Source organism: Orycteropus afer, unplaced genomic scaffold (assembly GCF_000298275.1).
Source record: "Orycteropus afer afer isolate SDZICR_OR568_19922 unplaced genomic scaffold, OryAfe1.0 scaffold00123, whole genome shotgun sequence".
In the NCBI taxonomy this organism is placed as follows: domain Eukaryota; kingdom Metazoa; phylum Chordata; class Mammalia; order Tubulidentata; family Orycteropodidae; genus Orycteropus; species Orycteropus afer.
The window spans coordinates 1,003,345-1,029,935 of NW_006921710.1; the positions used below are offsets into that span (position 1 = coordinate 1,003,345).

Here is a 26,591-nt window from a genome sequence, read left to right on the forward strand (position 1 = left end):
AAAGTTTATTAGTGGTTATTAGGGGCAGGAGTGAGGGAAAGTGGGGATAAGAGTGATAGAAATATTGGATTGACTAAGGGTAGAGATACACAGCTGATTTTATTTTGTTCTTGCTGTCAATAAGTTGTATAGCTGTAAAAAGTTGAATTGCCAAAAGTCTGATAGATATATTTATAACAACAACGAAGAAAAGAAAGAGTAGCTGCTGAGGCTGATTATGAACAGTCAGATCTCATGGGATTTGGTTTCTTGGTTTGGAGGTTTAGGAACATGGTTTCATGGGATGGCCCAGCTAATTGGCCTAATAATATAATGAGTGCTTCTGTTCTACCTCCTAGTTCGCTGGGTAGTGCCTGCAGTCGTAAAAACTTGCAAGTGGCTATCCTATCCAAGCCACAACAATTGGTCTCTATTCACCTTGAGCAACAGAGAAAGAACAAGGAATGTGTGGAGCCTTATTAAAACGTATTCCAACATGTTGCAGAATTTTGACTCTGTGTTGGACATTAACCAGGCCCAGCCTGTTTCTCAAAGGAACAATCTTCTGATTTGAGTCCATAGGTACATGATACACCTAAACACACACCTCGTGGAGCCCACACTCTAATGTTGTCCTGGGACATAGCTTCGAAGTGATGGAAGTACAGAGAATAAGACAAGTTGCCTTCCCTGTTAGAGTTTACTTTTTTAACAGGAGAGACAGACATTAAACAATTAACGTGTGTATGTGTGTGTATTTTTAATAACAGTTAAAACAGAGACGTACTATTTGTGATGGAAGTATGTAATTTGGGGAATGACCAAGTCTAAGGGGTCCCAGAAAGCTTTCTTGAGAAAGTGATATTTGAGTCAAGATCTAAAAGACAGAGGGAAAGGGGGGAGGCAGAGAGATTGTGCCAGTATAGGGAGCTGTATGTACTAACACCTTCAGCCAAGGAAAACCTTGTGGCATGTTTGATGAACCAGAAAAAGGTCCATGTGGCAAGAGGAGAGTTGGAAAGGAGAGGTTGGTGAGATGGACAAGGGGTTGATTATGCAGGACACTGTTTTTCTCTTTTAAAACCAAACCAAACTCACTGCCATTGAGTTGATTCTAAATCATAGTGACCCCCATTGGGTTTCTGAGGCAGTAAATCTTTATAGAAGTACATTGCCCAGTCTTCCTTCTGCAGAGTGGTTGGTGGGTTTGAACCACCAACCTGCTGGTTAGCAGTCAAATGCCTTAGGGACTATGCTACCAGAGCTCCTTTTTCGCTCTTAACTATTTTTTTTTTTAATTATTAAAGTGATGAACCCAGATAGAATGGGAGTTATCATACCCTTTTATCTAATCATGACTCCAATCATTATAAATTTTCATTTTTCTGTGATTTTTTTTTTCCACTGAGGTTAATGTTTAAAATGTTTTGCAAAAAATAAAACCACTGTCCATCAACAAATGAATGAGTAAACTAAATGTGATATATCCATACAGTGGAATATTTTCTAGCTGTTAAAAAGAAATGAAGTCCTGATACATGCTACAGCATGAAGGAACCTTGGAAACATACTGAGTGAAATAAATCAGACAGAAAAGGATAAATATTACATGATCCCACTTATATGAAATATCTAGAATTGGCAAATGCATAATAGAGACCAACTTTTGTTAGTGATTACTGGGTGGGAAGTGTGGAAAGGAAAAAGGGAGGCATTGTATAAAGGTCACTAAGTTTCTATTAAGAGTGATGAAAAAATTTGGAAACAGATGATAGTGATGGTTGTACAACTGGTGAATGTTATTAATGTCATTGAATTGTGCATGTAAAAGTGGTGGAAATGATGTTTTCTTAATCTATGTTTTACCACAGTAAACTCAAATAATTGTCGTCAATTTTCTCCCTATAGGAAGAAAATGGAAGGAAAATCAAGTAGATATGAAATCCACACTCCAGTTTCTGACAAGAAAAAGAAAAAGAAAAAATATTCAGTAGATAAGGAAAGATACCAGAAGTGTTCTGGTAAAAATTTCAATGATTACTGCCAGGCAAATGAACAAGCTCATATAACTAAAAGCAAAAAGAAGAGAAAAGATAAACAGCATCTCATTTCTTCTCCTTTAAACAGAGCAGAAATTTCTGACAAGACTGAAAAAGCTACATCAACACTCAAAAAGAAAAAAAAGAAGAGAGAAAGTGATTTAGGGGTAGACAAAAAAACAGGTGTTGGGTGTGTCCTTGTGAATAAAGAAAATATTGAGAGCACACCAAAGAATTTTAGAAAGAGCATCAATGTTGTTTATGTTGATATGAGCAAGGAACAAAACTCAGCAAAAGAGGCTGAGGCAGGTGAACTGCCTTCAGTTCCTAAGTCACATAAAAATGAGTCCGAAGAACTGCGTGATAAAGTTAGGAGAAAGAAGCATAAAAAACATCGTAGGGCAAGGACATCCTGTGATACCCAGCAAAGCCCACATTCAAGCATTGCCTCATACCAGTCAGAACCACAGGAGCAGGAATCCCTGCTTTCTGTGGATCTACAAAGGGAAATTCCGGAACTCGCGGTATCTGTTGAAAAAAAAAAGTCTAAGAAAAAAAAAAGGGAGAGGCTTTCAGGTAACCCAGGGTTTGAGGCATTGACCATGCCTGAGAGTCTTGAGAACAAGTACTCTGAAGGATCGCAACTGATCAGTGAGATTGGTGCTGCAGAAGGTAGTGAGGCCCTTGAAGAGATCAAGGAATCCAACAGCACAAAAACAAAGTCTAAGAAAAGGAAGCAAAGGTCTCCTATTGAAAGTATTGTCAGCTCTGATGCTAATTTTTCAGTGCTCAATACGAGCTCTGAGAACAGACACGTAGACCTGGAACAAGATAATTCACTGGCAGGTGAGGGCACCTTGATTGAAAAAAGTATGAAACCCAGGATAAAAAAGAAGAAAATCCAGTCCTGTTTAGAAGAGGAGTATGTGGAAGAGGTGCAGAGGTAACATTGCAATGTTATGCCTTCTAATGGTGTACCGCTTTTGCATGGATTCTGTCCTTGGCCACTTAGAATGTGAAAATTGCAGAAATTAAAAAAAAAGATAGACTCTCAAATGTACAGATTGATGTATACATGGAACTGTGTAAACTTGGCAAGGAGCTTAATTTCTTCATCTATAAAATAAGGCAGTTAGGAACTAACTATTCTAGCTCTGAAATTCTATGAGTAGGGTTAAAAAAAAAAGATTTTAAAACCTCAACATCTCCTTGACTGTATTCCTATAGATAGAAGAAAGGGTTAGGTACGTGATGGCTACAATGACACAGAGCAACAACAACAAAAAAACCCTTAAGTTAGGGTTCCCCTAATAAAAGAAATATAAATATCATGATGTGATTATTTAAATACTGCCTGACGAATAAAGGCAGAAAAATCTTTTAACCCCTTTATCACATAATTTTAGGACTCGAGATGGATTTTCTTCCCATTTATACTCTTTCTTACATTGTTAGATTGTCTTGTCTTGAAATAGTTTCACATAAAAGTTAATAGGAAAAGACTACTTCAGGTGGTATTGATAATTATGAGCCCACTTATTTTATCCTCTGTGCTGCCTTGTCAAGGACATTTCCAGAACACCAGTCATGGTCAGAAACATTTTAGGACTGTGGTTCTTCACTTTTGTTTGGCTATCTGAAAGCTGGGACCTCTTGCTTGGATGACAACACAATGCACAGCCGTCAAGTTGGATCCGACTCATAGTGACCCCTCCTTTGGTTTCTGAGATGGTAGCAACACAGAAGTAGATTGCCCAGCCTTCCTTCTGAGAAGTAGCTGGTGGGTTTGAACCTCCAGCCTTCTGGTTAGCAGTAAAATGCCTTAGGCACTAAGCCACCAGAGCTCCTCTTGCTTGGACAGGTGCACAAAGTATTTTCAGTTTCCGGTCTGGTTAAACTGAAAACCAGACCTACTGCCATCAAGTTGATTCCAACTCAGCAACCCTATGGGACAGAGTAGAACTGCCCCATAGAGTTTCTGAGGCTGCTTCTAAATCTTTATGGAAGCAGGCTGCCTTATCTTTCTCCCATGGAGCCACTGGTGGGTTTGAATCCCAAACTTTTGGTTGGCAGCACTTTAACCACTGCATCACCAGAGCTTCTTTCCAGTCTGAAAGGTTAGCCAGTGTTTGAATGTACATTTAGACCTCTGGCAGAGAGTTTAGGGTGAATTGGTGGTGTATCAATCAAGCACTCAGCTGCTAACCAAAAGATAGGTTCAAACCCACTTGCTACTCCATGGAAGAAAAGACTTGGCACTCTGTTCTTTTAAAGATTACAGCCTAGGAAACTGTGAGACAGTTTTACCATGTCATATAGGTTCTTGACAAGTCAGAATCGACTTAACAGCACACATAATAACACATTGAAAATTAAGCAAAATAAAAAAATGAAGTCATTATTAACTGCAGCAAAAACAGCTATGATCCTAGTGTCTGACATGGCTCCAATAAGAAGAATAGTGACATGGTCTTAGTAATGCAAACCCTAAATACTGATTTAACCAATTGTTAATAAAACTTGACACGTGGCTTAAAAAAAAAAAAAAGGAGGATCTGGGAGAAGTATGTGCGCATCAGTGGGGGCAGAAGAGAGCTTAACCTTACTAGGAAGTCCGTATCTTTTAAAAAAACTGAAATAGTGAACAAGCAAATTTAGAAATTTGGAAATAAAACCAGAAAAAAATACGTAGGAAAATCCGAAGTTATAAGTTGTTACTTAAGCTGGTTGGCAAAGGGTTGGAGCAAAATGTCTGTTTTTCATTATAGTACTTTAATTTTTTAAAAAATAGGTATGTTATGGCTTTGGGTTAAAATAATGTACAAAAGACAGGCATGTGAGCTAAACATTTACTTCAGGTAGATACACTGCTTGGAGAGATCAGTCGGAGAATAGAAGCGCAGTGTAGGTGCATGGAGATGGCTCAGGGCAGGAGTCCATGGGAGGGAAGGACAGGGAAGAGAGAACTATGGAGAGGAAGTGGGGGGAGAGCTGTTGTATCATGGGAAATTGCAGTCAATGTCATGAGACAAAATGTGTATGAACTCTTGTATAGAAAATGAATTTGCTTTCTAAACTGTCACTTAAATTACAATTATAAAGAAGAATGATACTGTGAAAATAGGACTTGAGGCCTCACATTTACTCTCTAAAGAGACAGTATCTGAGGTTTATCCAAGAAATAAAATTTCATGAAAATTTGCAAATCATGAACTGAGTCAGGTCCAAGATCCCTGCCTGCCCTAACACTCTAGTAGTCTAAGTGAGAGTCGTTTTAAGGAAAGAGTTTTAAAAAAGTTTAGGGCAAGTGATATAATTATTAACCCCACTTTTCCATTAGGTTAGAATCTACAAATGAAGAAGAAAGCAATTTGGAATCAGCTAGACATTCCGAAACGTACTTATCTGAAGAGTTAAGAGATTCAGATGATTCAGATGTGGATTTGGGCTCTGCTGTGAAGCGACTTCAAGAATTTATCCCTGATATAAAGGAAAGGTCAGCCACTACAATTAAGCGAATGTATCGGGATGACTTTGAACGGTTTAAAGAATTTAAAGCTCAAGGTACGCTTGTAGAACTTCAGTATTTGTTGAACTTTTCATGAAACTGTAAGTTGACTTTCTCTTATGAATGATTAAAATTTATCCATTGACAAGGTGCATCCTTCAGCTGCTTTCAGCTTTATCTCCTACCAGTTTTTATGAGAACTGCATGATTAGCAAAATTAAGTAATTAGTTTACCTCTTCACCTGACTTCTGGTAAAGAAGGCAAAGGGGGGAGTGGAGTAAGAGAAGTCTTTTTTTTTTTTAAACATTGTATTGTGCTTTATGTGAAAGTTTACGTAACAACTTAGTTTTCTAATCAGTACTTGGTAGATTGTTTTGTGATGTTGGTTGCAATCCCCTCAGTGTGTCAGCACTCTCCCTGTATCCTTCCTGGGTTCCCATTTCCATTTGTCTAGTTTCCCTGTCCAAGGGAGGCATCTGTTAAACTTTATTTCAACACTGAATTTTTAGTGAACATGTATTGCTTTTTAATATAAAAAACACACACCCACTAGCATGGCTATTTTATAAAAAAAGTGTTGGCAAAGATGTGGGAAAATTGGAAGCCTCATGCGTTGCTGGTAGGAATATAAAATAGTACAGCTGCTGTGGAAAACAGTTTGGCAGTTTCTCAAAAAGTTAAACATAGAATTACAATATGACTCAGCACTTACATTCCTAGGTGTACATAATCAAATGAATTAGAAGCAGTGACTTCAACAAATACATTCATTAGAGCATTATTTACAATTATCAGCCGTCCATGGATCAGTGAATGGATAAACGAATGTGATATATCCCATAAAAAAAGACCAGGTTTACCGGTCTGATGGAGCCTGGTGGAGACCCCTCACACTATGGGACCTAGTTACCCTTCATGTCTGGAATTGAACTCATTCCTGTGGCATCCGGCCAAACTATAGGCAGGCATATAGGGTGAACATTGACATCAGGCAGATACACTCCTTAGAACAATCAATCATGGAAGAACAGAAGGGCAGTATTTGCAAAGGAAGATAGTTCAGGGGGCAGGAATGCATAGGAAAGAAGGACACAGGGAAGGGGTAACTACAGGGAGGAAGTGGGAAGAGAAACTGTTCATTGTGGGGAATTACAGTCAATGTCATGAAATAAAATGTGTATGAACTGCCATATGGAGAGAGAGAAATGGGGAATTACTGCTTAAGGGTACTAAGTTTCTGTTGGGGATAGAGAAAATGTTTTGGAAGTAGGTAGTGGTGATGGTTGCCCAACATGCCACTGACTTGTATGCATAAAATGGCATACAAATATATTTTACCACAATAATTTTTTTTTTTTTTTAAATTAAAAAATATTTATGAAGAAAAAATTATCATTTTGGAATCGGATGACCAGAGACTGCTTTGGGAGAAGAGGTGTGGCTTGAATGGAACTTTAAGAGTGGCTGGGTGCATAAGTAGGGAATGGGAGAATGAATAGGCACATGGGCAAGACTGGCTCCCTGACAGGAAGGTGAGGATGGTACATTGTGTTGTCATTGCTGATAAAAGATCAACTGGGTCAACTGGTTTGCTTTTATTCATTATTGACAATAATATGCTTTCTTTCCCTCCAAATCCTAGGTGTTTCTATTAAATTTGGCAAGTTTTCTATAAAAGAGAATAAACAATTAGAGAAAAATGTGCAAGAATTTCTGGCGATGACAGGAATTGAGACTGCAGACAAGCTGCTGCACACTGACAGATATCCAGAGGAGAAATCGATGATCACTGATTTAAAACGAAAATACGCATTTAGATTGCACATTAGTAAGTTTAGAAATGACCATTCTCTGACCATCTATGTCTATAATCTTATAACTTTAAAGTAAACGAGATCATTCATGGTAAGTAACATAGTCCCTGACACAATACCTGGCCCATTTAGTGCCTTCAATGCATGTTAACTGCTGCTGTGGTTAATAGTATTCTTATTGCTAGCCTATACTTTTGGGAATTTGGAATGTATTCATATCTCCCATACATGGTACTTATATGAAAATTGACACAGTCAACTTCTATCTTTTCTCCTTAATAATAATTATGGCTTTGATTTTTTTGTTGCTGTTTTGTTTTGTATTTCCTGTTCTTTATTTATTTATTGGATATCCTGCACAAAGTTCATTCCTATATATACCTTGGTCTCCTTTTTTTTTTTGATATGTAGCTGTATATGTACCTTGTAGCTGGAATCCCCCTTTCAGAGGTGGGGTGTAGAAAGTTATAAGTCCATGAAGTAACATGGGACCAGACTGACAAAAAATCTCTTTTAAATTTAAAAATGATTATTTATAAGGTATTCACTTACTTCAAATTATGTTAAAATTACTTTCCCTTTAGGGTTTTTTCCATGAATTCAGTAGACTAGAATCTGGGGCCTATGAAGCATTTAGATTTCAAAGTTCTCCAAGGAAACTGGTATTTTGTACTTCTGCTCCCTAAGACAACTTTATACAAAACATACTAAAATCCTGCCATGTCCAGCAAAACAACATAGGTCATGAAACAAAGCAACATGAAAGGATTAAAGGTTTAAGAGGAATGGAGGCCAGGCGGACACTCTGCGTATGACGTAGGAGCAACCCCTGTGCATCTTTATACATCTTTATACCCCTGCTTTATTTATACATAAGCAAGATTTCATCATTGTTCTTGGTATTTTCTTAATGCAATCAAGTATCCAAGTATTATTTAAAAGGTTAAAATTTTACTTTTGCCCATACCCAGAGGTCTTTTCCCATACCCAAGAATAATGGACTATTAGTTGAGTTAATATCTCTTACAGGAATAGTAAATAATCACTAAAATGCATTATTCTAAAACATAACATGATTGTTAAGGTACATAATTCTAAGGTATGAAATACTTACTAGGATACATTATTCTAAAATATGACATGAATACTAAGGTATACTATTCTTAGGTATGAAGTGCCCATCAAGATAATCAACATTCTTTACTGGAACAATGTTTACCAGCCTGTTTTGCTGGAACAATGTTTTGCCCTAAGCACACAGAGTTTGAGCCAAGCAAGCATTCAACTATAAGAGAAGCCTTGCCTTCTCTTAGCTATTGTTAGACCATGTGCCTTGCAATCATGTCCTTTTGGTGGTCTTTTGCTTGGTCTCCAATAAGATCCCAACTTGAATGTGGGGTCTAGGATAGTGTTACAAGAGTTTTGAGTTAGTTTTATAAATGTGACTGTATTTCATGCCATGCTTTGAAATGCTACATCTTTTTAAACTGTGTGCCATCCCACTACCTTTCTTTTTGACTTTAGGTAAGGGCATTGCTCGACCTTGGAAAATGGTGTACTATAGAGCAAAGAAGATGTTTGATATCCATAATTACAAAGGGAGGTAAGGAAAAGGTCTTAGCAGCTTGAGACAAAACATTTTCTTTAGTCTTTGATGATACTTTTAATTAAAATAGCCACAGTAATAAATTTGAAGTAAAAATTGTGAAGACTCTTTGGTGTGTGAAACCAGAAGATGTACTTGTTGTCACGTGTATGTTTTTAAAGGTCATTTCAACTAAAGGCCTGTAAGCTCTTTTCTAAATCCTCAGCTTTTCCTTTATGCCTTTATTTTAGCACATAACATACTCTGCCTTTCTTATTGGTACTCATTAAGTTTTCTCTGCTCTCTACCTTGTGAACCCAAACATTTCTTCTCAATTTGATGTTCCTTTTAACACTTAGCATAAGTCTTTGGGTTTTCAGTAAATATTTGAAAGTACAGATAAACACTAGTATTAAATCATTTTCATGTGCTTTCAGTAGGGTCAAATCAGAGTGTTCAATGTGGTTATTGTATTTTCCCTTCCTTTTGTCCCCTAATAAAATATCCAATTATAATCTGTTCCCAACATTCCAAATGAAAACAGTGTAGATTAAATTTCTGTAAAGGGAAAGCACTATGCTCAAGGACAAAGGGATAAGGAGGAAGGCATGAGCTCCCACCTCCCAGGGCCCAAACAGCTACTGACTCAACTGCTTGATCTCTCTTTTGGGAGGCACATTTAGTAATTACAGTAGTCTTCTAGCAAGGTCAGTTGAGTTCTTCCCATCAACATGACTTTAAACCAGAGCATTATTTCAACCTCAAACATTGATACAACCTTGGTTTCTTTCCTGTTTTTAAACTTTTTACAAAAAGGAAACCTTGTGTAGAGAAGAGTTCCCACAGAGACTGAAACTTGATGTAACCTTTTTACCCAAGCTCCAAGGTCAGACAGTTGTGAGCAGAGCTTGAAGAAAATACAGTAGAGATAACATTTTAAATGCAACTGAAAAGAATGCCTTTAATTATTGAAAGAAAGAATGCTTTTGATAAATTGATGGTGGCAACCCACATATTGTATTTCTCTACCTATGACATAGATGTAGAGTGAAATTTTCTTTTCAATACATTTTTGTAAACTGCAGTAGGATGAAATTTTTAGAATAACGAAAGTCTGTCATTCTAATAATTTTAAAGAAGCTCATCTTGTTTGTGCCATATTATTTGTGATGTGGTAATCATTTGCCCTTAGAATATTTTCCAACTTAAAAAAGTCTTAACTGAAAAAAAAGTAGAAAGTCAAAAAATCAAAGAATTTTAAGGCTCTGGGGGACTTTGGAAGTCAGTATACACCAATATCTCCATTTTTGTATGCTCATTTTCTCTCTTACACCCTCTACTCTGTAACTTCAAGGGTTTGTTTAAGTCATTCTTTATACCAGAAGGACCCTGATTGTTTTGAAAAGAAAACTACTAGGAAGCATTACTTTTTGAAACCCGTGAATTTTAATAATCAAGGATGAGAATCTCTGTTGACCATAGTCTGCATTTATAGATGACTTTCTGAAAACATTAGGATGTTATTTTCATGAGGTAGTTCTGGATTGTTATTTGTAGCCATTAGGATTTTGCTAGAGCTTCTTTTATATTGCCCTTAGTAATAGATAGCCCCCTTCCTGATTAATGTTTAGAAATTTTAGAATGTCATATAGATTGCATTGTCTTCACTTAAACATTTCTGATGGTTAATTTCAAATTCAGTGAATAATATGATAGTGCTTTTTTAGTTCTTCAGTGTGGTTTTTATGTGGTATTAATGTACCTTAAAAAATTCCTCAGTAGTTTTATCTGTTTGTGTTAAGCCATTCATCACCTATTTAGTAAATGTCTGTTGCCTGTCAAGCATTATAGGTGTGTTAGTGAACAAAACTGACAAAGTCTCTGCCCTTACAAAACTCACCCTTTACTTTTGTGCTGTCCAATGTAGTAGTCACTGAGAGCAAAGAAAATTGCATGAACACTTGAAATGTAATTAGTCCAAATTAATTTCACCTGGTTTTTTACTTTTTTAACAGGACTATTGAAAAATTTAAAATTACATTTATGGCTTGCATTCTATTTCTGTTGGACAGAGAGGAAGAGACAAACAAGGAAACCTATAAATACATAATTTCAAATTGTATTCAGTGCTATGAAAGAAAAGTAGTATTCTATAAGAAAAAGGAGAACCTTCTCCCCTGGAGAAATGCCATTTAAGCTGTAGTCTCAGGGTTTGTAGAAGTTATCCAGGCAGAATAGAGGGAAGACTATTTCTGCTTTCGGTACTGAGGCTCAGAGTTGAGAAAGAGCTAGAAGAAGGCTGATGTGGCTGAACTGTGAAGAGCACAGGCTTTGGAGGCACTTAAAAAAGTTAAGTTTCATTGCATATGTAACATGAAGCCTTTAGGAGTTTGTGTAAGGCATTGATGTGATCTTATCTGTTTCCTCTGGTTGTTGTGTAACAGAGCCAGGTCTCTGGGCTAGGACTGTGGTTATTAATTTATAGGTTGAACACAGTTAAGACAAAGGAACATGAAGTGAGCAGAATTGAAGTCATCAGAAGTAATGGCTGGGACCAGGTTTCCTGGTGGCCATCCCCGCTCAGCTTGTCTACTGTACTACAATGAGAATATAGTTTTTAATCTTGTAGTTTATTTACAGTTGTAATATTTTCCCTTTCTCTTAGGTATAGTGAAGCAGATACTGAGAAGTTAAAGCTATACCATTCCCTCCATGGAAATGATTGGAAAAAGATTGGTGAGCTGGTGGCCCGGAGTAGCCTCTCTGTGGCCCTAAAGTACTCCCAGATCAGCAGTCGTAAGTGGCCATCTGTATTGACCTAGGGGAATAAGTTCAGCCCCCAAAGGCCTGGTCTAGCCCACAAGCTGATGCAATGCCCAGAAATTATTTCAGGCTTGTCTTCTAGCAGAGTTAGCATTTTTTAAAGACTTACTTTATACTGATTGATTTCATTTCCTTATATTTATTCAATGAAATCATTCAGCCTTTATTTATAAGACTGATTTTTAACCACACTTGTAGGTAGAAGTTTAGTAACTCGCCACAAATGTAACTACCCAGTGGAGCCATACCACCTCCACTGGCAGTGTAGATCACTTCCCTAAGGTTGCAAGGGAGACAGAGTGATGGAAAGAGGGAAGGATACAGTTGGACTGTTAAGGCAAGGACTTTTCTTAACACCAGTGCTGAAGATCTCTTGTCTTTTTTTCTTCTTCGTACAAAAAATTTCTTCGTTATATTCTTTACATTAAAAAAATCTCGAATTTCTAAGACCACAGTCCTTAGTGATTGTTACTGTTTAGTGTAGGGGCTCCTATACTCCAGGGCAGTGCACTGAGCAATAGTGTATCCACATGGTAGCATGTAGTAGGCCCTGTGATGAGCTAGAGACCATACGTCTTGTGCCATTTGACTCCAGCCCTTGTGCCATGTGAAGATTCAATGTGGGCAGTTCTGTATTTCTAGGAGATAAAGCAAAATTAAGGATTTTTTTATTTTGTGAAATTTATGTTTCTTTCCTTTTTTTAAAAAAAAATCTCAATTTTTAGAGTAGTCGTGGGAGAATAGAAAGGTTGTGTATGCACAAGGAGACAGCTTGGAGGGCAGGAGTGCATGGGAGGGAAGGACATGGGGAAGAGGTAACTATGGGGAAGAAGTGGGAAGAGAGCTGTTGCATTGTGGGAAATTGCAGTCAATGTAATGAGACAAAAGTATATGTGTACTCCTGTGTGGAAAATGAATTTGCTCTGTAAACTTTCACCAAAATCACAATAAAATTTTTTTTAAAAAAATCTCAATTTTTAAATGTTGTTGTTAGGATGGAAATTGTGTATCACACCAAAGATATTTGCAGGCTGCCAGTTTAGGACCCCTTCCTTAGCATGGCTGTGAGTGTCTCTAATCAAGAGAGGTACATAAATGCTTTTGGCACCCTACATAGGTAATTGACTTCAGAAGTTCTTGGCTTCAGAAGTTCTTCTGATATATTTATCATCAAGTATTATGTTACTTTATTGTCATTGGTGGTCATTAATTTTATACTAGTAACTCTTGTTGGGGAGGACTCATATACATAACATAAAAGTCATTTTGTTATTTTCTTTTTTTCCCCTGGAAGTATTCTACAATTTCATAGAGAAGACATTGTTCTCGGAAACCAGAAGGACAATTCTTTGGTGAATTTAAAAACAAAACAAAATATTCCTTTAAGAAAGGATTTATTATTTAGTAATTTCTAGCTTTTGATCTAAAAAGAACCCATTGCCACTTCAGTAATTTCATTTTAATTTGCATGTGATTATATTTGGTAATTTTATATTTGTGTAATTGATATGTCCACCCATTGTTTTCTGAAAAGTGCCTAAGTTTTCATTTAGTTTTTAATACTGTATTTTAAAGCAAATGGATTAGCAACTCTGACACTGTCCTTTTATGTCGATAGAAGTAAATCATGGTACTTGGAGTAAGACGGAAACCCAGAAACTAGTCAAGGCCGTTGAACAAGTGATTCTAAAGAAGATGTCTGCCCAGGAGTTAAAGGAGATGGACTCTAGGCTCCAGGAAAATCCTGAAGGCCGCCTGTCAATTGTTCGGGAAAAGCTCTACAAGGGCATATCTTGGATAGAAGTAGAAGCTAAAGTAGAAACAAGAAATTGGATGCAGTGTAAAAGTAAGTGGTAAGTTTTTAAGATTTTCTTAATATAAATTTTAACAAGGTGATATGCTCTCTTTGTTGACAGTTTCTACTGAGTAGAGAAGTAAGGTTACTAAGAGTATCTGTAGCTGTTCTGTGAAAAACCCTACATTACATGTCAGGAATTACCTGTAATATCAAATTTTAATTAGCACTTAACTAGCCCTTGTAATTCACTGAAGATTACATGGCTTCCTCATGAAAATTTTGAACCTTTAAATACTAAATGTTGACTGCTGGCTTCTTAACTCTGTCCCTTTCTAAGTCTTTGGTAAAACCAGGTTGTTGAATATGAAACTAAGGTTCAGAAGACAAATCACAAGCATGGTAATCAGGAACAGCTCTGCCTTGCTTGTTTTGCTTTATAATTCATCAGTTCCTTTCTCTTCATCTAAAAGAAGGAAGTCATGCTCTTCCTTTTAGAGCTTCTTTAGCTAAAACAGGCACATGGAGGTATTTTCACACCTTCCTGCTGCATGTCCTTTGCCTGATGTAGCTTTTCCAAGCCATGCAGGATGGTTGAGCTGGCTGTTCAGTTGCAACATGAGACCTTGAAGTAGTAACTATACACGCACAACTTATACACTGATGTGTAATAGGAGCTTAGTGATCCTTGATTATCAAATATGAAAGAAATCCAAAGTAGGCATAGTTTATTTTTAAAAATAAAGTTTCAGAGTTCTGGTAAGATGGCAGAATAGGCAGAGAGACTGCACAGACCCTCTTCAACAAAGAAAAGGGAAACCAATTAACACAGATACAGAAGGTAATTCTGGACCCCTGAGCTTTAAAGGGAAGGATATAGAAGTGGATTAAACTCCAACTAGCAGAAGAATTTCCATGAAAACACCAAAAAAGGAGACATACGGAGCTGCGGTCTGGCAGCAATCCTGACAGCACAGACAGCTTGGATATTGCCGAGTGGTGGTAGGACCTAAGAATTAACCTAAAAATCAGTCCTGTTAGCCAGGGACTGCACAGAGGACTGCTCTAGTGGCTGGAGAATAAAAGAGGGGAGCAGCGAAGAGGAAGGCGGGCTGAGCTGTGGACTTTTGCCTGTCCAGAGGGTATAGCCATTTTGAATATTTACAAGCGGCTTGATCATTTTGGATATTAAAGCAACAGCGTTCTCCCAGATTCCAGGGACTTAAGAACAGGCTTCACTTGCTCAGAACTACAAGGACATTCCAGACATGGACTACTGGAAAGGTGCAACATTCCCCATGTTACTCTTATATATCACACCCTTTTGGTGAATGGAGGTAGGACCATCCCTCACTTCCACCCACCTTCTAGGCCGGCAGGAATTCCATCCCAGTCTGTGTGCTCGGACCGAGCCCGGCTGGGTGCCCTGCCCCACCCTGGCCTGATTTTTTTTGTTTGTTTGTTTTGTTTGTTTTTGTCTATTTTAAAACTACTACTATTATTACTTTTGTCCTTTTAATTATCATACTTTGTTCTTCCCTTCCCAGGTACTAGTTTCAGCTTTTTTTCTTTTCACTGTTCCTGCTTCCAATTTTTTTTTCTTTCTTGTGGTTAACCTCGTTCCTTACTTTTCTTTATGCGTTTTTCCAATTTTTTTCCTTGATTATTCTCCTTATCTACCGTTTTTCTCTTACTGCCATCTCCCCAGATATTGCGGTGTTTTATGTTGTTTTGTTTTTGTCTTTTTCCTTTTTCTTTTTTTTGGTTTCTGTTCCTATGTGATTACACGGTGTGTTTTTTGTCCATTTGCTTTTACTTTTTTGATGGTTCTTCAATTGTTAGTTTCGTCTAACTGAGTGAGACAAAGCAACAGTCCCCATACGACATAACTACACCCACGCCTCCTGCAGCTTCACTTACTGAATGAGAGTCACCACCTCCACCAATGAGCCTATGATAAACAACCACCAAGAAGAGCCTAACTCACCCTTAGCTGCTCTTCACAATCAGTTAACAGAGATCTAAGTACAACAACATCACAATGTCTCGGAGACAGCATACCATCACAGTCCACACAAAGAAGCAAGATAAAGTGGTAGAAACAAGGGAGTAGGATATAGACCCAGAACACATCCCTGAGGAAGAAGCACAATTGGAACTCCCTGATAAGGAATTCAAAAGAATTATATTTAGGTTTCTTCAAAGGATTGAGAGACAGATCAAGAAAAACACAGACAAATCCCTAGAAGAATTTTGGAAGAAAACATAGGAACAAAATGACAAAATAAATGAAAAATTAGAAATGATTCAAAATCTACAGATAGAAACCCAAAAGATTAATACTAAATTGTCAGAAATAGATAACACATTGAAAGGGCAAAAGAGCAGAATTGATGCAATGGAAGACAGAATTAATGAGATTGAAGACAAATACCTGAATACTTATTTGAAAAGGGATCAATCAGAAAAAAGATCAAAACAAAATTAAGAAAGCCTAAGGTTCATGTAGGATACCATCAAAAGGATAACCTGCATGTCATTAGAATTCCAGAACAGGAAGAGAAAAATAAAACCACTGAGAAAATTAACCAAGATTTGTTGGAAGAGAACTTCCCTGATGTGATGAAAGACAAGAATATATCCATTCAGGAAGTCCAATGAATCCCAAACAGGATAGACCCAAAAGAAAATCACCAAGACATATCATCATCAAACTCATCAAAATCAAAGACAAAGACACAATCCTGAAAGCAGCACAGGAAAAACAAAAAGTGACTTACAAAGGACAACCAGTAAGAATAAGCTCTGATTTCTCAGCAGAAATCATACAAGTGAGAAGACAACGGGATGGTATATATTAAAACCCTGAAAGAGAAAAATTTTCAACCAAGAATTATATACCCAGCAGAATTGTTTCTCAGATATGACGGTGTAATTAGGAGATTTCCAGATAAGCAGAAACTAAGGGAATTTGTTAAAACCAGACCAACCTTACAAGACATACTAAAGGGAGTTCTTTGAACAGAGAACCCAAAGTAGCAAGCAGCAACTGACCATTAATACAGAAGATGACATAACCCAGAAACCACAGCTATGGACATATCCAAAGTAAAATAAGCTTACAAGATTCTGAACAGGGAACCAGAGAATTCAATTGGCAAATGAGGACAACTACTAACCAAAAAGAGGGGAAATAGTATGTAGTTACAGAACTTCTAAATGGTAAGGCAGTCAAGAGAGTTGCAAGATAGAATGGACTATTCCAAACTCAAGGAGAAAAGTATAAATCACAGGGTAACCCCAAAGAAAAATGATAAACCATCACATCACAATAAAGAAGAGGACAAGCACAAATATTCAGCAAATACTAAACAGAAGCAACAAAGAACATGATAACATGATTCATAAACATAATGAGCTCAGCACATAAAATAATATGGAACAAAGAAACCAGGGAAACACATGACAAAATGACAGCAGCCAGTTCATACTTGTCAATAATTACACTGAATGTCAGTGGACTCAAGAGACAGAAAGTTACAAATTGGATAAGAAAACAAAACCCATCAATTTACTGCCTACAAGAGACACACCTTAGAGACAAAGACAAAAATAGACTAAAAATCAAAGGTTGGAAAAAGATATATCAAGCAAATGGTAACCGTAAAAGAGCAGGAGTTGCAATATTAATTTCTCTTCAAATTGACTTTAAGACAAAAACCACCACATAAGACAAAGAAGAACATTACATAATGATTAAAAGATCAATTGAACAAGAAGATATAACCATAATAAATATCTATGGATCCAATGAAAGAGCCTCAAAATACATAAATCAGACTTTAAAAGAGTTGAAAAGGCAAATAGATGACTGCACAGTCACAGTAGGAGACTTTAATACACAACTTTCAACGAAAGATAGAACAACTGGAAGAAAACTCAACAAAAATGGAGAAGAGCTAAAGAATGCAATCCATCAAGTTGACCTTATAGACATCTACAGAGCACTTCACCCAACAACAGCACAATATACATTCTTTTCCAGTGCACATGGAACATTTTCCATATAGACCATATGTTAAGCCATTCTTAATAAATTTAAAAACATTGAAATACTGCAAAACATCTTCTCATATCACAATGCTATCAAATTAGAAATCAACAATAGGAAGATCAATGGAAAAAGAGTAAACACATGGAAACTGAACAATATCCTCCTTGTGAAAGACTGGGTAAGAAAAGAAATAAAGAGTGAAATTGAAAAATTTCTTGAATCAAATGAGAATGAGAACACAACATGCCAAAATCTTTGGGACACAGCAAAAGCAGTGATCAGAGGCCAATTTATAGCAATAAATGCACACATCAAAAAAGAAGACGCATAGACCAATGGAATAGAATTGAGAACCCAGAAATAGATCCATCAACCTATGGTCAGCTGATCTTTGACAAAGGACCGAAAGCCATTAAATGGGGAAGAGAATGTTTGTTTAATAAATGGTGCTGGCAAAACTGGATATCCAGTTGCACAAAAATGAAACAAGGTCTGTACCTTACACCATACACAAAAACTACCTCCAGAAGGATCAAAGACTTAAATGTGAAACCTAAAACTATAGAGTTCCTCAAGGAAAACTAGGGACAAATTTAGGGGCCCTAATATATGGCATAAATAGACTGTCAAGCATAACCCAAAATGCACAAACAGCACAAGAGAAACTAGATGAATGGGACTTTCTAAAAATTAATTTTTTATGTGCTTCCAAAGACTTCTTCAAAAGAGTCATAAGAGAACCGACAGATTGGGAAAACATACTGAGCAATGACATATCTGACAAGGAACTTACCTCTAGAATTCATAGAAAATTCTGACACCTCGATAGCAAAAAGACAAATAATCCAGTTAAAAAATGGGGAGAAGACATGAATAGACACTTCACTAAGGAGGATATTCAGGCGGCCAACAAACATATGAAGAAATGCTCACGATCATTAGCCATTGGAGAGATGCAAATCCAAACAACGGTGAGATACCATCTTGCCCCAGCACTGGCAGCAAAGTTCAGCAAGACAGAAAGTAACAAATGCTGGCGAGGATGTGGAGAGATTGAGACTCTCATACACTGCTGGTGGGACTGTAAAATAGTACAACCACTGTGGAAAGCAGTATGGCGATTCCTTAAAAAGTAGGAAATAGAAATATCATTTGACCCAGCTATTCCATTACTAGGTGTATATCCTAAAGAAGTGCCATGACAAGAACAGATATATGCAGACCCATGTTCATCACATTTACAATAGCCAAAAGATGGAAACGACCTAGGTGTCCATCAACTAAGGAATGGATAACCAAACTATGGTACATACACACAATGGAATACTATGCAACCCTAAAGAATAACCTAGAATGTGCAAAACACCGCATAATGTGGATGAACTTGGAGGACATTGTGCTAAGTGAAATCATTCAATCACAGGACAAATATTGTATTAGTCTGTTATTGTAAAAGTCAAGGAACGGTTTATCTATGGAAGGAAATTTTCTTTGTTGGTTTCCAGGGGTGGGAAGGGAGGGTAGGGAACACTGTTAGATAGGTAGAGATAAGTATTGATTTGGGTGAAGAGAAGAGTAATGTACCAAATGTGAGTGTACCAAATGTGAGTGATCAACATGGTGGCATCGAGGAAGAGGAAGAGAGAGGTACATGGGAGGTGCAGCAAGAAAGATGAACCCTTTTGCACACACAGTACTGTGTTGCCAGTGAAGGCAAACAGGGGTATATGGAGATGGATGGGTGGACAGGTTGAACTATTAGGTATGTCTATGCAGCAGAGCATGTACCCAAGACCATGTATAGGCTTGGCAGACAGTAGTTCTACAAGTGTATTTGTATGTTCTGTAAGAATTCTCAGGTGTATAGTAGAGCTGACAAAGGACAAGGTAATAGTCACTTCTTGGTCACAGCCAGCTATCCAGAGGGAGCAAGTAGTTGAACCTGTGGGCTCAGGACCATAGTCTCAGGGGCCATCAAGCTCAATTGGCATAACATACTACACAAAACATTGTTCAACCTACTATGGCAAGTAGCGACTGGGATCTTAAAAGTTTGCAAGAAGCCATCTAGATGCAATGATGAGTCTCTCCTTGTCCAGAGCAAAGAAGAAGAAAACTAAGGATTCATGGAAACAATTACTCCTGGTGACTGGTACACCATGCGGTACTCAGCCTATACGACTATGAGACCAGAAGCACTAGATGGTGCCTGGCCACTGAGACTATGGCCCCTAGCTACCCTTTAGGTCTGGAATTGAACCCACACCTGTGGCTTCCAGCCAAACAAAAGACAGGCATGTGAGTTGAACATTTACCTGAGGTAGATACACTCCTTGGAGAGAACAATCACGGGAGAAAGAAGGGCTGTTTATGCACAGGGAGACAGCTCGGGGCAGGAGTGCATGGAGGGATGGACACCGGGAAGGGGTAACTGTCAGGAGGAGATGGGAGGGGAGCTGTTGCATTGGAGTAAATTGTAGTCAATGTCATGAGACAATGTGTGTGTGACCTTATGTATGGAAAGTGAAAGTTTCAGAATGTATTATAGTTGTTTTGTAGGATATTTGGTTATTTTAATAGAAGACTCCACTCATAAAAATAAGCTCCAAAGAACAGATAATGTTTGTTTTTGTGTTTTTAAAGAACTATGTAGAGGAACTAGAGCCCTTTCTATACGTACAGTATAGGGGCAGAGGATGCCCCAAAGACAGGATAAGGATTTAAAGCGTCAGTTTCACATGATGATGCAGCAGTGTTAAAAACGATACTAGGCTTTGGTACATCAAAGGACTTTATCAACAGAGTAAAGGGACAACTTACAGAATGGCAGAAAATACTTGAAATCCATGTATTTGATAAGGGTTTAATATCTAGAATATATAAAGAACTCCTACAACTCATCAATTAAAGGCAAGCTAATTTAAAAATGGGCAAAGGGCTTAAATAGGCGTTTGACTGCTAACCAGAAGGCTGGTGGTTCAAACTTACCAGCCACTCCTCGGAAGGAAGATTGGGCTATCTACTTCCATAGAGATAGCACCTTGGAAACTGAAGGAGGGGTCACTATAAGTCGAACCCAACTTGATGGCAGTGAGTTAGGCTTTTTTTTTTTTTTTTTGCTTTTAGGATGGCTATTCTCAAGAAGGGAGCTCTGGTAGCATGGTGCCTAAGGCACTGGACTGCTAACCAGAGGGCTGGCGGTTCAAACCCACCAGCAACTCCTCAAAAGGAAGATGGGGCAATCTACTTCCGTAGTGATACTGCCTCGGAAACCCAAGGAGGGGTTGCTATGAGTTGGGTCTGACTCTAGGGCAAATAGCAACAACAATAACATTCTCAAGAAAATGAAAAATAACGTGTTGGGAAGGATGTGGGAAAATTGGAACTCAAATCCATTGCTGGTGGGATTGTAAAATGGTACAGGTGCTGTGGAAAACAGTTTGGCAATTCCTCAAAGAGTTAAACATGGAATTACCATATGACCCAGCAATTCCACTCCTAGGTATATACTCAGAAGAATTCACTGTAAGGAGAAATGGAGTTCTGATACATGCTACCATGTGGATGAACCTTGGAACACATGCTGGATGAAATAAGTCTGATGTAAAAGGACAAATACTGTATGATCCCACTTGCATGAAATATCTAGATTAGGCAAATTCATAGAGACCAAAGTTTATTAGTTGTTACCAGAAGCAGGTCCCCCCCCCCCAAAATAAAAACCTAAAGGTTTCTTCTGTAAAAATTACAGCCAAGGAAACCCTATGACACAGTTCTGTTCTGTCACACATGGGGTGACTATGAATTGGAATCAGCTCAGTAACAAAGGGTGTGCTTTTTTAGGGGAGAGTTTAATGGCAGGTGGGAGGAGGAAATGGGGAGGTATTGCTTAAGTTTCTTTTAGCTCTTTCATGACCCACAGGACATATAGTACCCACCTACATTTTACTCCTCAACTGTCAGGAAGGGCACTGTGTAACTGTTTGAAACAGAAGAAATAGGCATGTGCTGCAACTTACTATTTTTACAGAGTAATGTATGAGGTGATGGATGCATCCTAGAAGTGTGATTTTGCAAAAATTTTCTCTTTTGGCTATTTTATCGGGAGAGAAACCTTATATTTCTGGGTTCCTCTCTTCTTCCGTAGTGATACTGCCTCAGAAACCCAAGGGGGGGTCACTATGAGTCAGGTCCGACTTGACAGCTCATAACAACAACAACAACAACATGCATTATTTGGGACCTACCTTTCTTGCAGTGATTCTGTGTTTGCATGAATACTGCATTTTCAGGTACCCTAAATTGTATGCACCTTCAAGGGATCTAGAAGACAGTGCAGAGTCCAGCAGGACATAGGAGTCCACCTAACCCTATGCTAAGATTGAAGTTGTCAAAGATTTCATATTACTTGAAGACTAAGGTGCGCGCCAAACCATGGTGTTTTCAGTTGCCTCGTATGCATATGAAAGCTGGACAATGAATAAGGCAGACCGAAGAAGAGTTGATGCTTTTGAGTTGTGGTGTTGGTGATGAGTACTAAAAGTACCATGGACTGCCAGATGAACTAACAAATCTGTCCTGGAAGAAGTGCAGCTGGAACGCTCCTTGGAAGTGAGAATGGCTAGGCTTTGGGTCACCTTCTTTGGTCATGTTGTCAGAAGGGACCATTCCCTGAAGAAGGATATTGTGCTTGGTAAAGTGGAGGGTCAGCGAGAAAGGGGAAGGCCCTCAACAAGATAGATGGATACAATGGTTATAACAATGGCTCACAAAAGTTGTGAGGCTGGTGCAGGAGCAGGCAGTGTTTTCGTTCTGTTGTCCATAGGGTCACTATGAGTCAGAGCTGACTCCACAGCACCTAACAATAAAAACAACAACCCATGCTCTTGAGTCCAGAGGAACATACGTGTCTCATATAATATGTATCATTCTATATTTCATAGCAAAATTTCAGAAATGCTCTTGATGAGCATACCTTCCATTAATGAAAACACATGTTATCAGCAAAATATTCAAAACAGAAAGTAATTAGGTCATGAAAGGGTTAAAGGTGATGAAAAATTTAGAAACAGATCATGGTCATGATTGTACAACATGATGGGCATAATGTCATTGAATTGTACACATTAAACGAAATGGCAAATGTTACATTTTCAGCCAAAATAAAAAATAAATAGAAAATGTGATGTCATATCTTAAAATATATAATGTGAATAGCAAAATTTGGCTTATTAATACTATGAAACATATATCCCAAGATGATAAGTCAGAATAGAATTACGATATTTAAGTAAATGTTTCTGTCGCAGCTGCTTGTAATAAAAATTTTTGAAGTTTTTTAAAAACAATATAGGGGGAATGATTAAGGATACTGCTACTTTGGAATTTGTACAATTAGCATGTGAGGTTTCTTTTTCAGTTTAAAGGGGAAAAAATAAGAAATTTGAAGCCCTAATATACATTTGCTTCATGTAACATTGAAATGACACTGAGTGATACCTGATGAATATTAGTAAGAACAATATCTATTATATGTGTGCATGTCATACAACTTCATTATCCAGAATGTAATTGTAACAGTTAATGATCTATCATCCATATTGTGACAGATTTTGCTAGTCAAGGGAAGTAGTTTTTAAATATTTTTAATTGAGTTGTCATTAGGTATTTCAGTCAACCCTTTCCTTCCACCATTATTTCATAACAAATACTTTGGGGTAGTAGAGGAATCTTTAAATCATTTACCGCTTTACTAAATTTGTCTGTTTTATTTCGTGTTCCAACAGCTGGTAATGGTAGTAATAGCAATATCCATCTGTTTCAAAAACTACCAAAAATAAAGTGAGTTTACACAGTATTTTGAACCACCTACTATGGACTTACTCTTTTTTTCCTCCTCCTTTATTTAACTTTTTATTGTGGAAATTTTCTAGCACACACATAAACATCAAACCGAAAAACCAAACTCACTGCCATTGAGTCAATTCTGACTCATAGCAACTCCCTTTGGGTTTCCAAGGTAGCAAATCATTATGGAAGTAGATTGCCCAGTCTTCCTTCTGTGGAGTGGCTGGTGGGCTTGAACTGCCAACCTTCTGGTTAGCAGTCAAATGCCTTAGGCACTATGCCACCAGAGCTCCTTCACATAAATATAGTCCCTCTTTTATCATCATCCAGTTTCAATAATCATCTCTTTTCTATCACAATTATTTAATTTCTCTCTCCCTTGTTGTTAATATTTTTTAGAAAAAATAGGTATGTTTGCATAGGTGGTTACTGTTAGCAATGATAAGTTGCAAAAGTTAGAAATTGGTACTGAGTGAGCGCAATTAAATGAGAAAATGATAGATTTTAATGGCAACTTTACCCTTGCAAGTAAATTATATTTTTATTTTTTCTAATGTAGGACAGAAGTTTTAACCAAAAGGATGACTTATGGTCAGCATGTGTACCGGGGAGTCAATGCCTTGCAGGCCAAAATCAACCTTATTGAAAGGTACAGAAATAGTACTTGATGATATTTTAACTGCTTTTTTCTCAGTTGTAAAACAGCAGGGTCTGCATTGATACTACTAAAGTTCAAATTCCTGTTCCAACACATTGCACTTTTATGATCTTGGGTATGTTACCTCTTAAGCTTCAGTTCACTCATATTAAATGATACTGATAATACTAGTGTAGTGCCTACCTCTATTGTTGTTGGGAAGATGAAATGTTGCATGTAAAACAATCAGTGTAGTTATTTTAGTCCTTGAAACATCTATGGATATCTTATTTCCATCCATTTGAAAATGGAGGTAAATAAAGTAAGCCCTGCTCCTCCCAAGTACTCATTTGTTAGTATCGCTGTTGCTTGGTTTTTGTTTTTGTCTTTACACTCCTGGTGTATGCAGAGTCCTATAGAGGTGCCTGAAGTGCTACAAGGGAAAGGGAGATGTGGGCCTGTTTTATGAAGGCTGCTGTCTAGGAGACCTGAGCTGATGCTGGACTCATTCTGAATGAGTGAGAAAAAGCAGAAGAAACTTCTAAACTCTGGTCACCCTCTCCAACTTTTCTTCCTGTTCTCTGTCATGAGCTTTGTCTTAAGCTTGTTGGTGTGATTTCCTTATTCTTCATGCTGGTCTGGCTGATTATACCTTCACCTTTTTTTTTTTTTTTTAACCCTGCCAAGGGAGACTGCACAGAGCAGCAGATCTAAGGAGGGCATCTCAATTCAGGCCGGCTTGAGTTCAGTTTTTGACACCCTGTATTAATCGTGTAACCTTCGGCCAGTTACTCAGTCTCTCAGCTCTAGTTTCCTGGATGAGGAATGAGGATAATTCCCTCCAACCTCACAAGGTGGTTTTGAGGATTACTGTAAATGAGTTAATAGATATGAAGGACTTAATAATGTCTGGCAGATAGTGCTGAATACAGATACGCACTATTACTGTGTCTACATGGAGTGGTGAAGCTACATTGAGTGGAGAAAGCAAAATGGTTTTGTGGGAGGCACAAAGGACTCAGGAGAAGGAGAGCTGTGTTCAGTCCACCTTGGGCCAGAGTGCTGATCTCACTGGAGTAGTGTAATGAGGAAGCTGGAATGGGGGGTCAAAGTATTGGTCCCTTCCAACTCCTAATGGTCTGTGAATCCATGAAAATGTCCATCATGTTGATTTTTTTTCCTTGAAAACTTAATTTTTAATTTTTCTCATAGGTTGTATGAAATAAATGTGGAAGATGCTAATGAAATAGATTGGGAAGATCTTGCCAGTGCTATAGGGTAAGACCATTTGCTTAATACTAAGCTAATTATAAGAGATGACAATACAACAACAATAAAAATAAATTATTTTATAAAAAAGAGATGACTTATTGAATGACTGTCTATCAGATTTTGAAGAGTAAGGCTGAAATTCACCGTACGTATGGAATTATATATCAGTGGTAGCTAAATTTCATCATGTGTGCTTGGAAACCAAATCAATGTGATAAAATAAGTTTTAAGAGCAACCTGTACCTAAAGACTCTGAGCTGCTAGGTAGATAAGGTTTTCATGACACTAAATATATCATTAATTAGCTATATTTTTCATTTTTCTGCAGATCTTTTTTTTGAGTGTCCTGTAGATCATTGTACCTGAAGTGTTCTGTGATCACAAATTTTAGGTAGAGCAAAATGCCTGTGGCCCATCCATTTATCCCACCTATTTGAATTCTCCAGCTGAAAAATAACTGTGATAAGGAAGTACTGCCATACAATCAAATTGTCATTGGCAGGAGATGGGGGTGAAAGGAGATTGTAGATACTCTATTTCGTAGTAAAGGAATGAATTATGCTAGCACATACACATCATCAAGTCTAATTATTGGAAAATTAAAGTTTCCAGAATCACTCTTCATCCACCAAATACAAGAACCTGTGTGCCAGGGAGTTTTCTAGGCTCTCGACATGTGGCAGGGGCAGTGGTGGTTCATTGATAGAATTCTTGCCTTCCCAGGTTTGATTTGAATCAAACCCAGATTTGATTCCTGGCCAGTGCACCTCGTGCAGCCACCACTTCTCTGTCAGCAGAGGCTTGTGTGTTGTTATGATGCTAAACAGGTTTCAGAAGAGTTTCCAGACTAAAGAGTAGGTAAAAAGGCCTGACAATCTATTTCTGAAAATCAGCCAATAAAAACTCTCTAGATCACAATAGTCTCATCCTCAGCTAATCATTGGGATGGCTCAGGACTGGACAGTGGTTTTGTTGTACATGATGTTGCCATGAGTTGGAGCAACTCCACAGCAGCTAACAACCAAGATAAGGCAATGAACCAAAGACAAATTCTCTGCCCTGTGGAGCTTCCATTCCATAGATATAGATACTAGATACTGTGGGATTAACCTAAAAATGCACAACAAACTACATCAACAATAATGATGCCAAACTTTTTTCATTCATCCACTTAACAAATATTAATTGACCACCTTCTGTATACTAGGTACAAAAGATAGTGGTGTATAAGGACCCT

The 26,591-nt window shown here is 37.7% G+C and overlaps 1 protein-coding gene across 1 annotated transcript; it reads left to right on the forward strand.

Annotated features, from left to right (window-relative positions):
- The first annotated feature begins 1,894 nt into the window (after positions 1 to 1,894).
- On the forward strand, positions 1,895 to 25,364 carry TTF1 (transcription termination factor 1). The gene is made up of 8 exons (XM_007944203.1): positions 1,895 to 2,961; positions 5,359 to 5,582; positions 7,170 to 7,355; positions 8,866 to 8,944; positions 11,592 to 11,722; positions 13,368 to 13,602; positions 24,005 to 24,094; positions 25,295 to 25,364. The coding sequence occupies exons 1-8, from the start codon at positions 1,895 to 1,897 to the stop codon at positions 25,362 to 25,364; spliced, it is 2,082 nt and encodes a 693-aa protein (XP_007942394.1).
- The last annotated feature ends 1,227 nt before the right edge of the window (positions 25,365 to 26,591 follow it).

Coding starts and splice junctions, on each gene's coding strand:
- TTF1 (XM_007944203.1), top strand. CDS start 1,895: ATGGAAGGAAAATCAAGTAGATATGAAATCCACACTCCAGTTTCTGAC. Junction 11,723..13,367: donor GTACTCCCAGATCAGCAGTC/GTAAGTGGCCAT, acceptor TTATGTCGATAG/AAGTAAATCATGGTACTTGG. Junction 24,095..25,294: donor AAAATCAACCTTATTGAAAG/GTACAGAAATAG, acceptor TTTTTCTCATAG/GTTGTATGAAATAAATGTGG.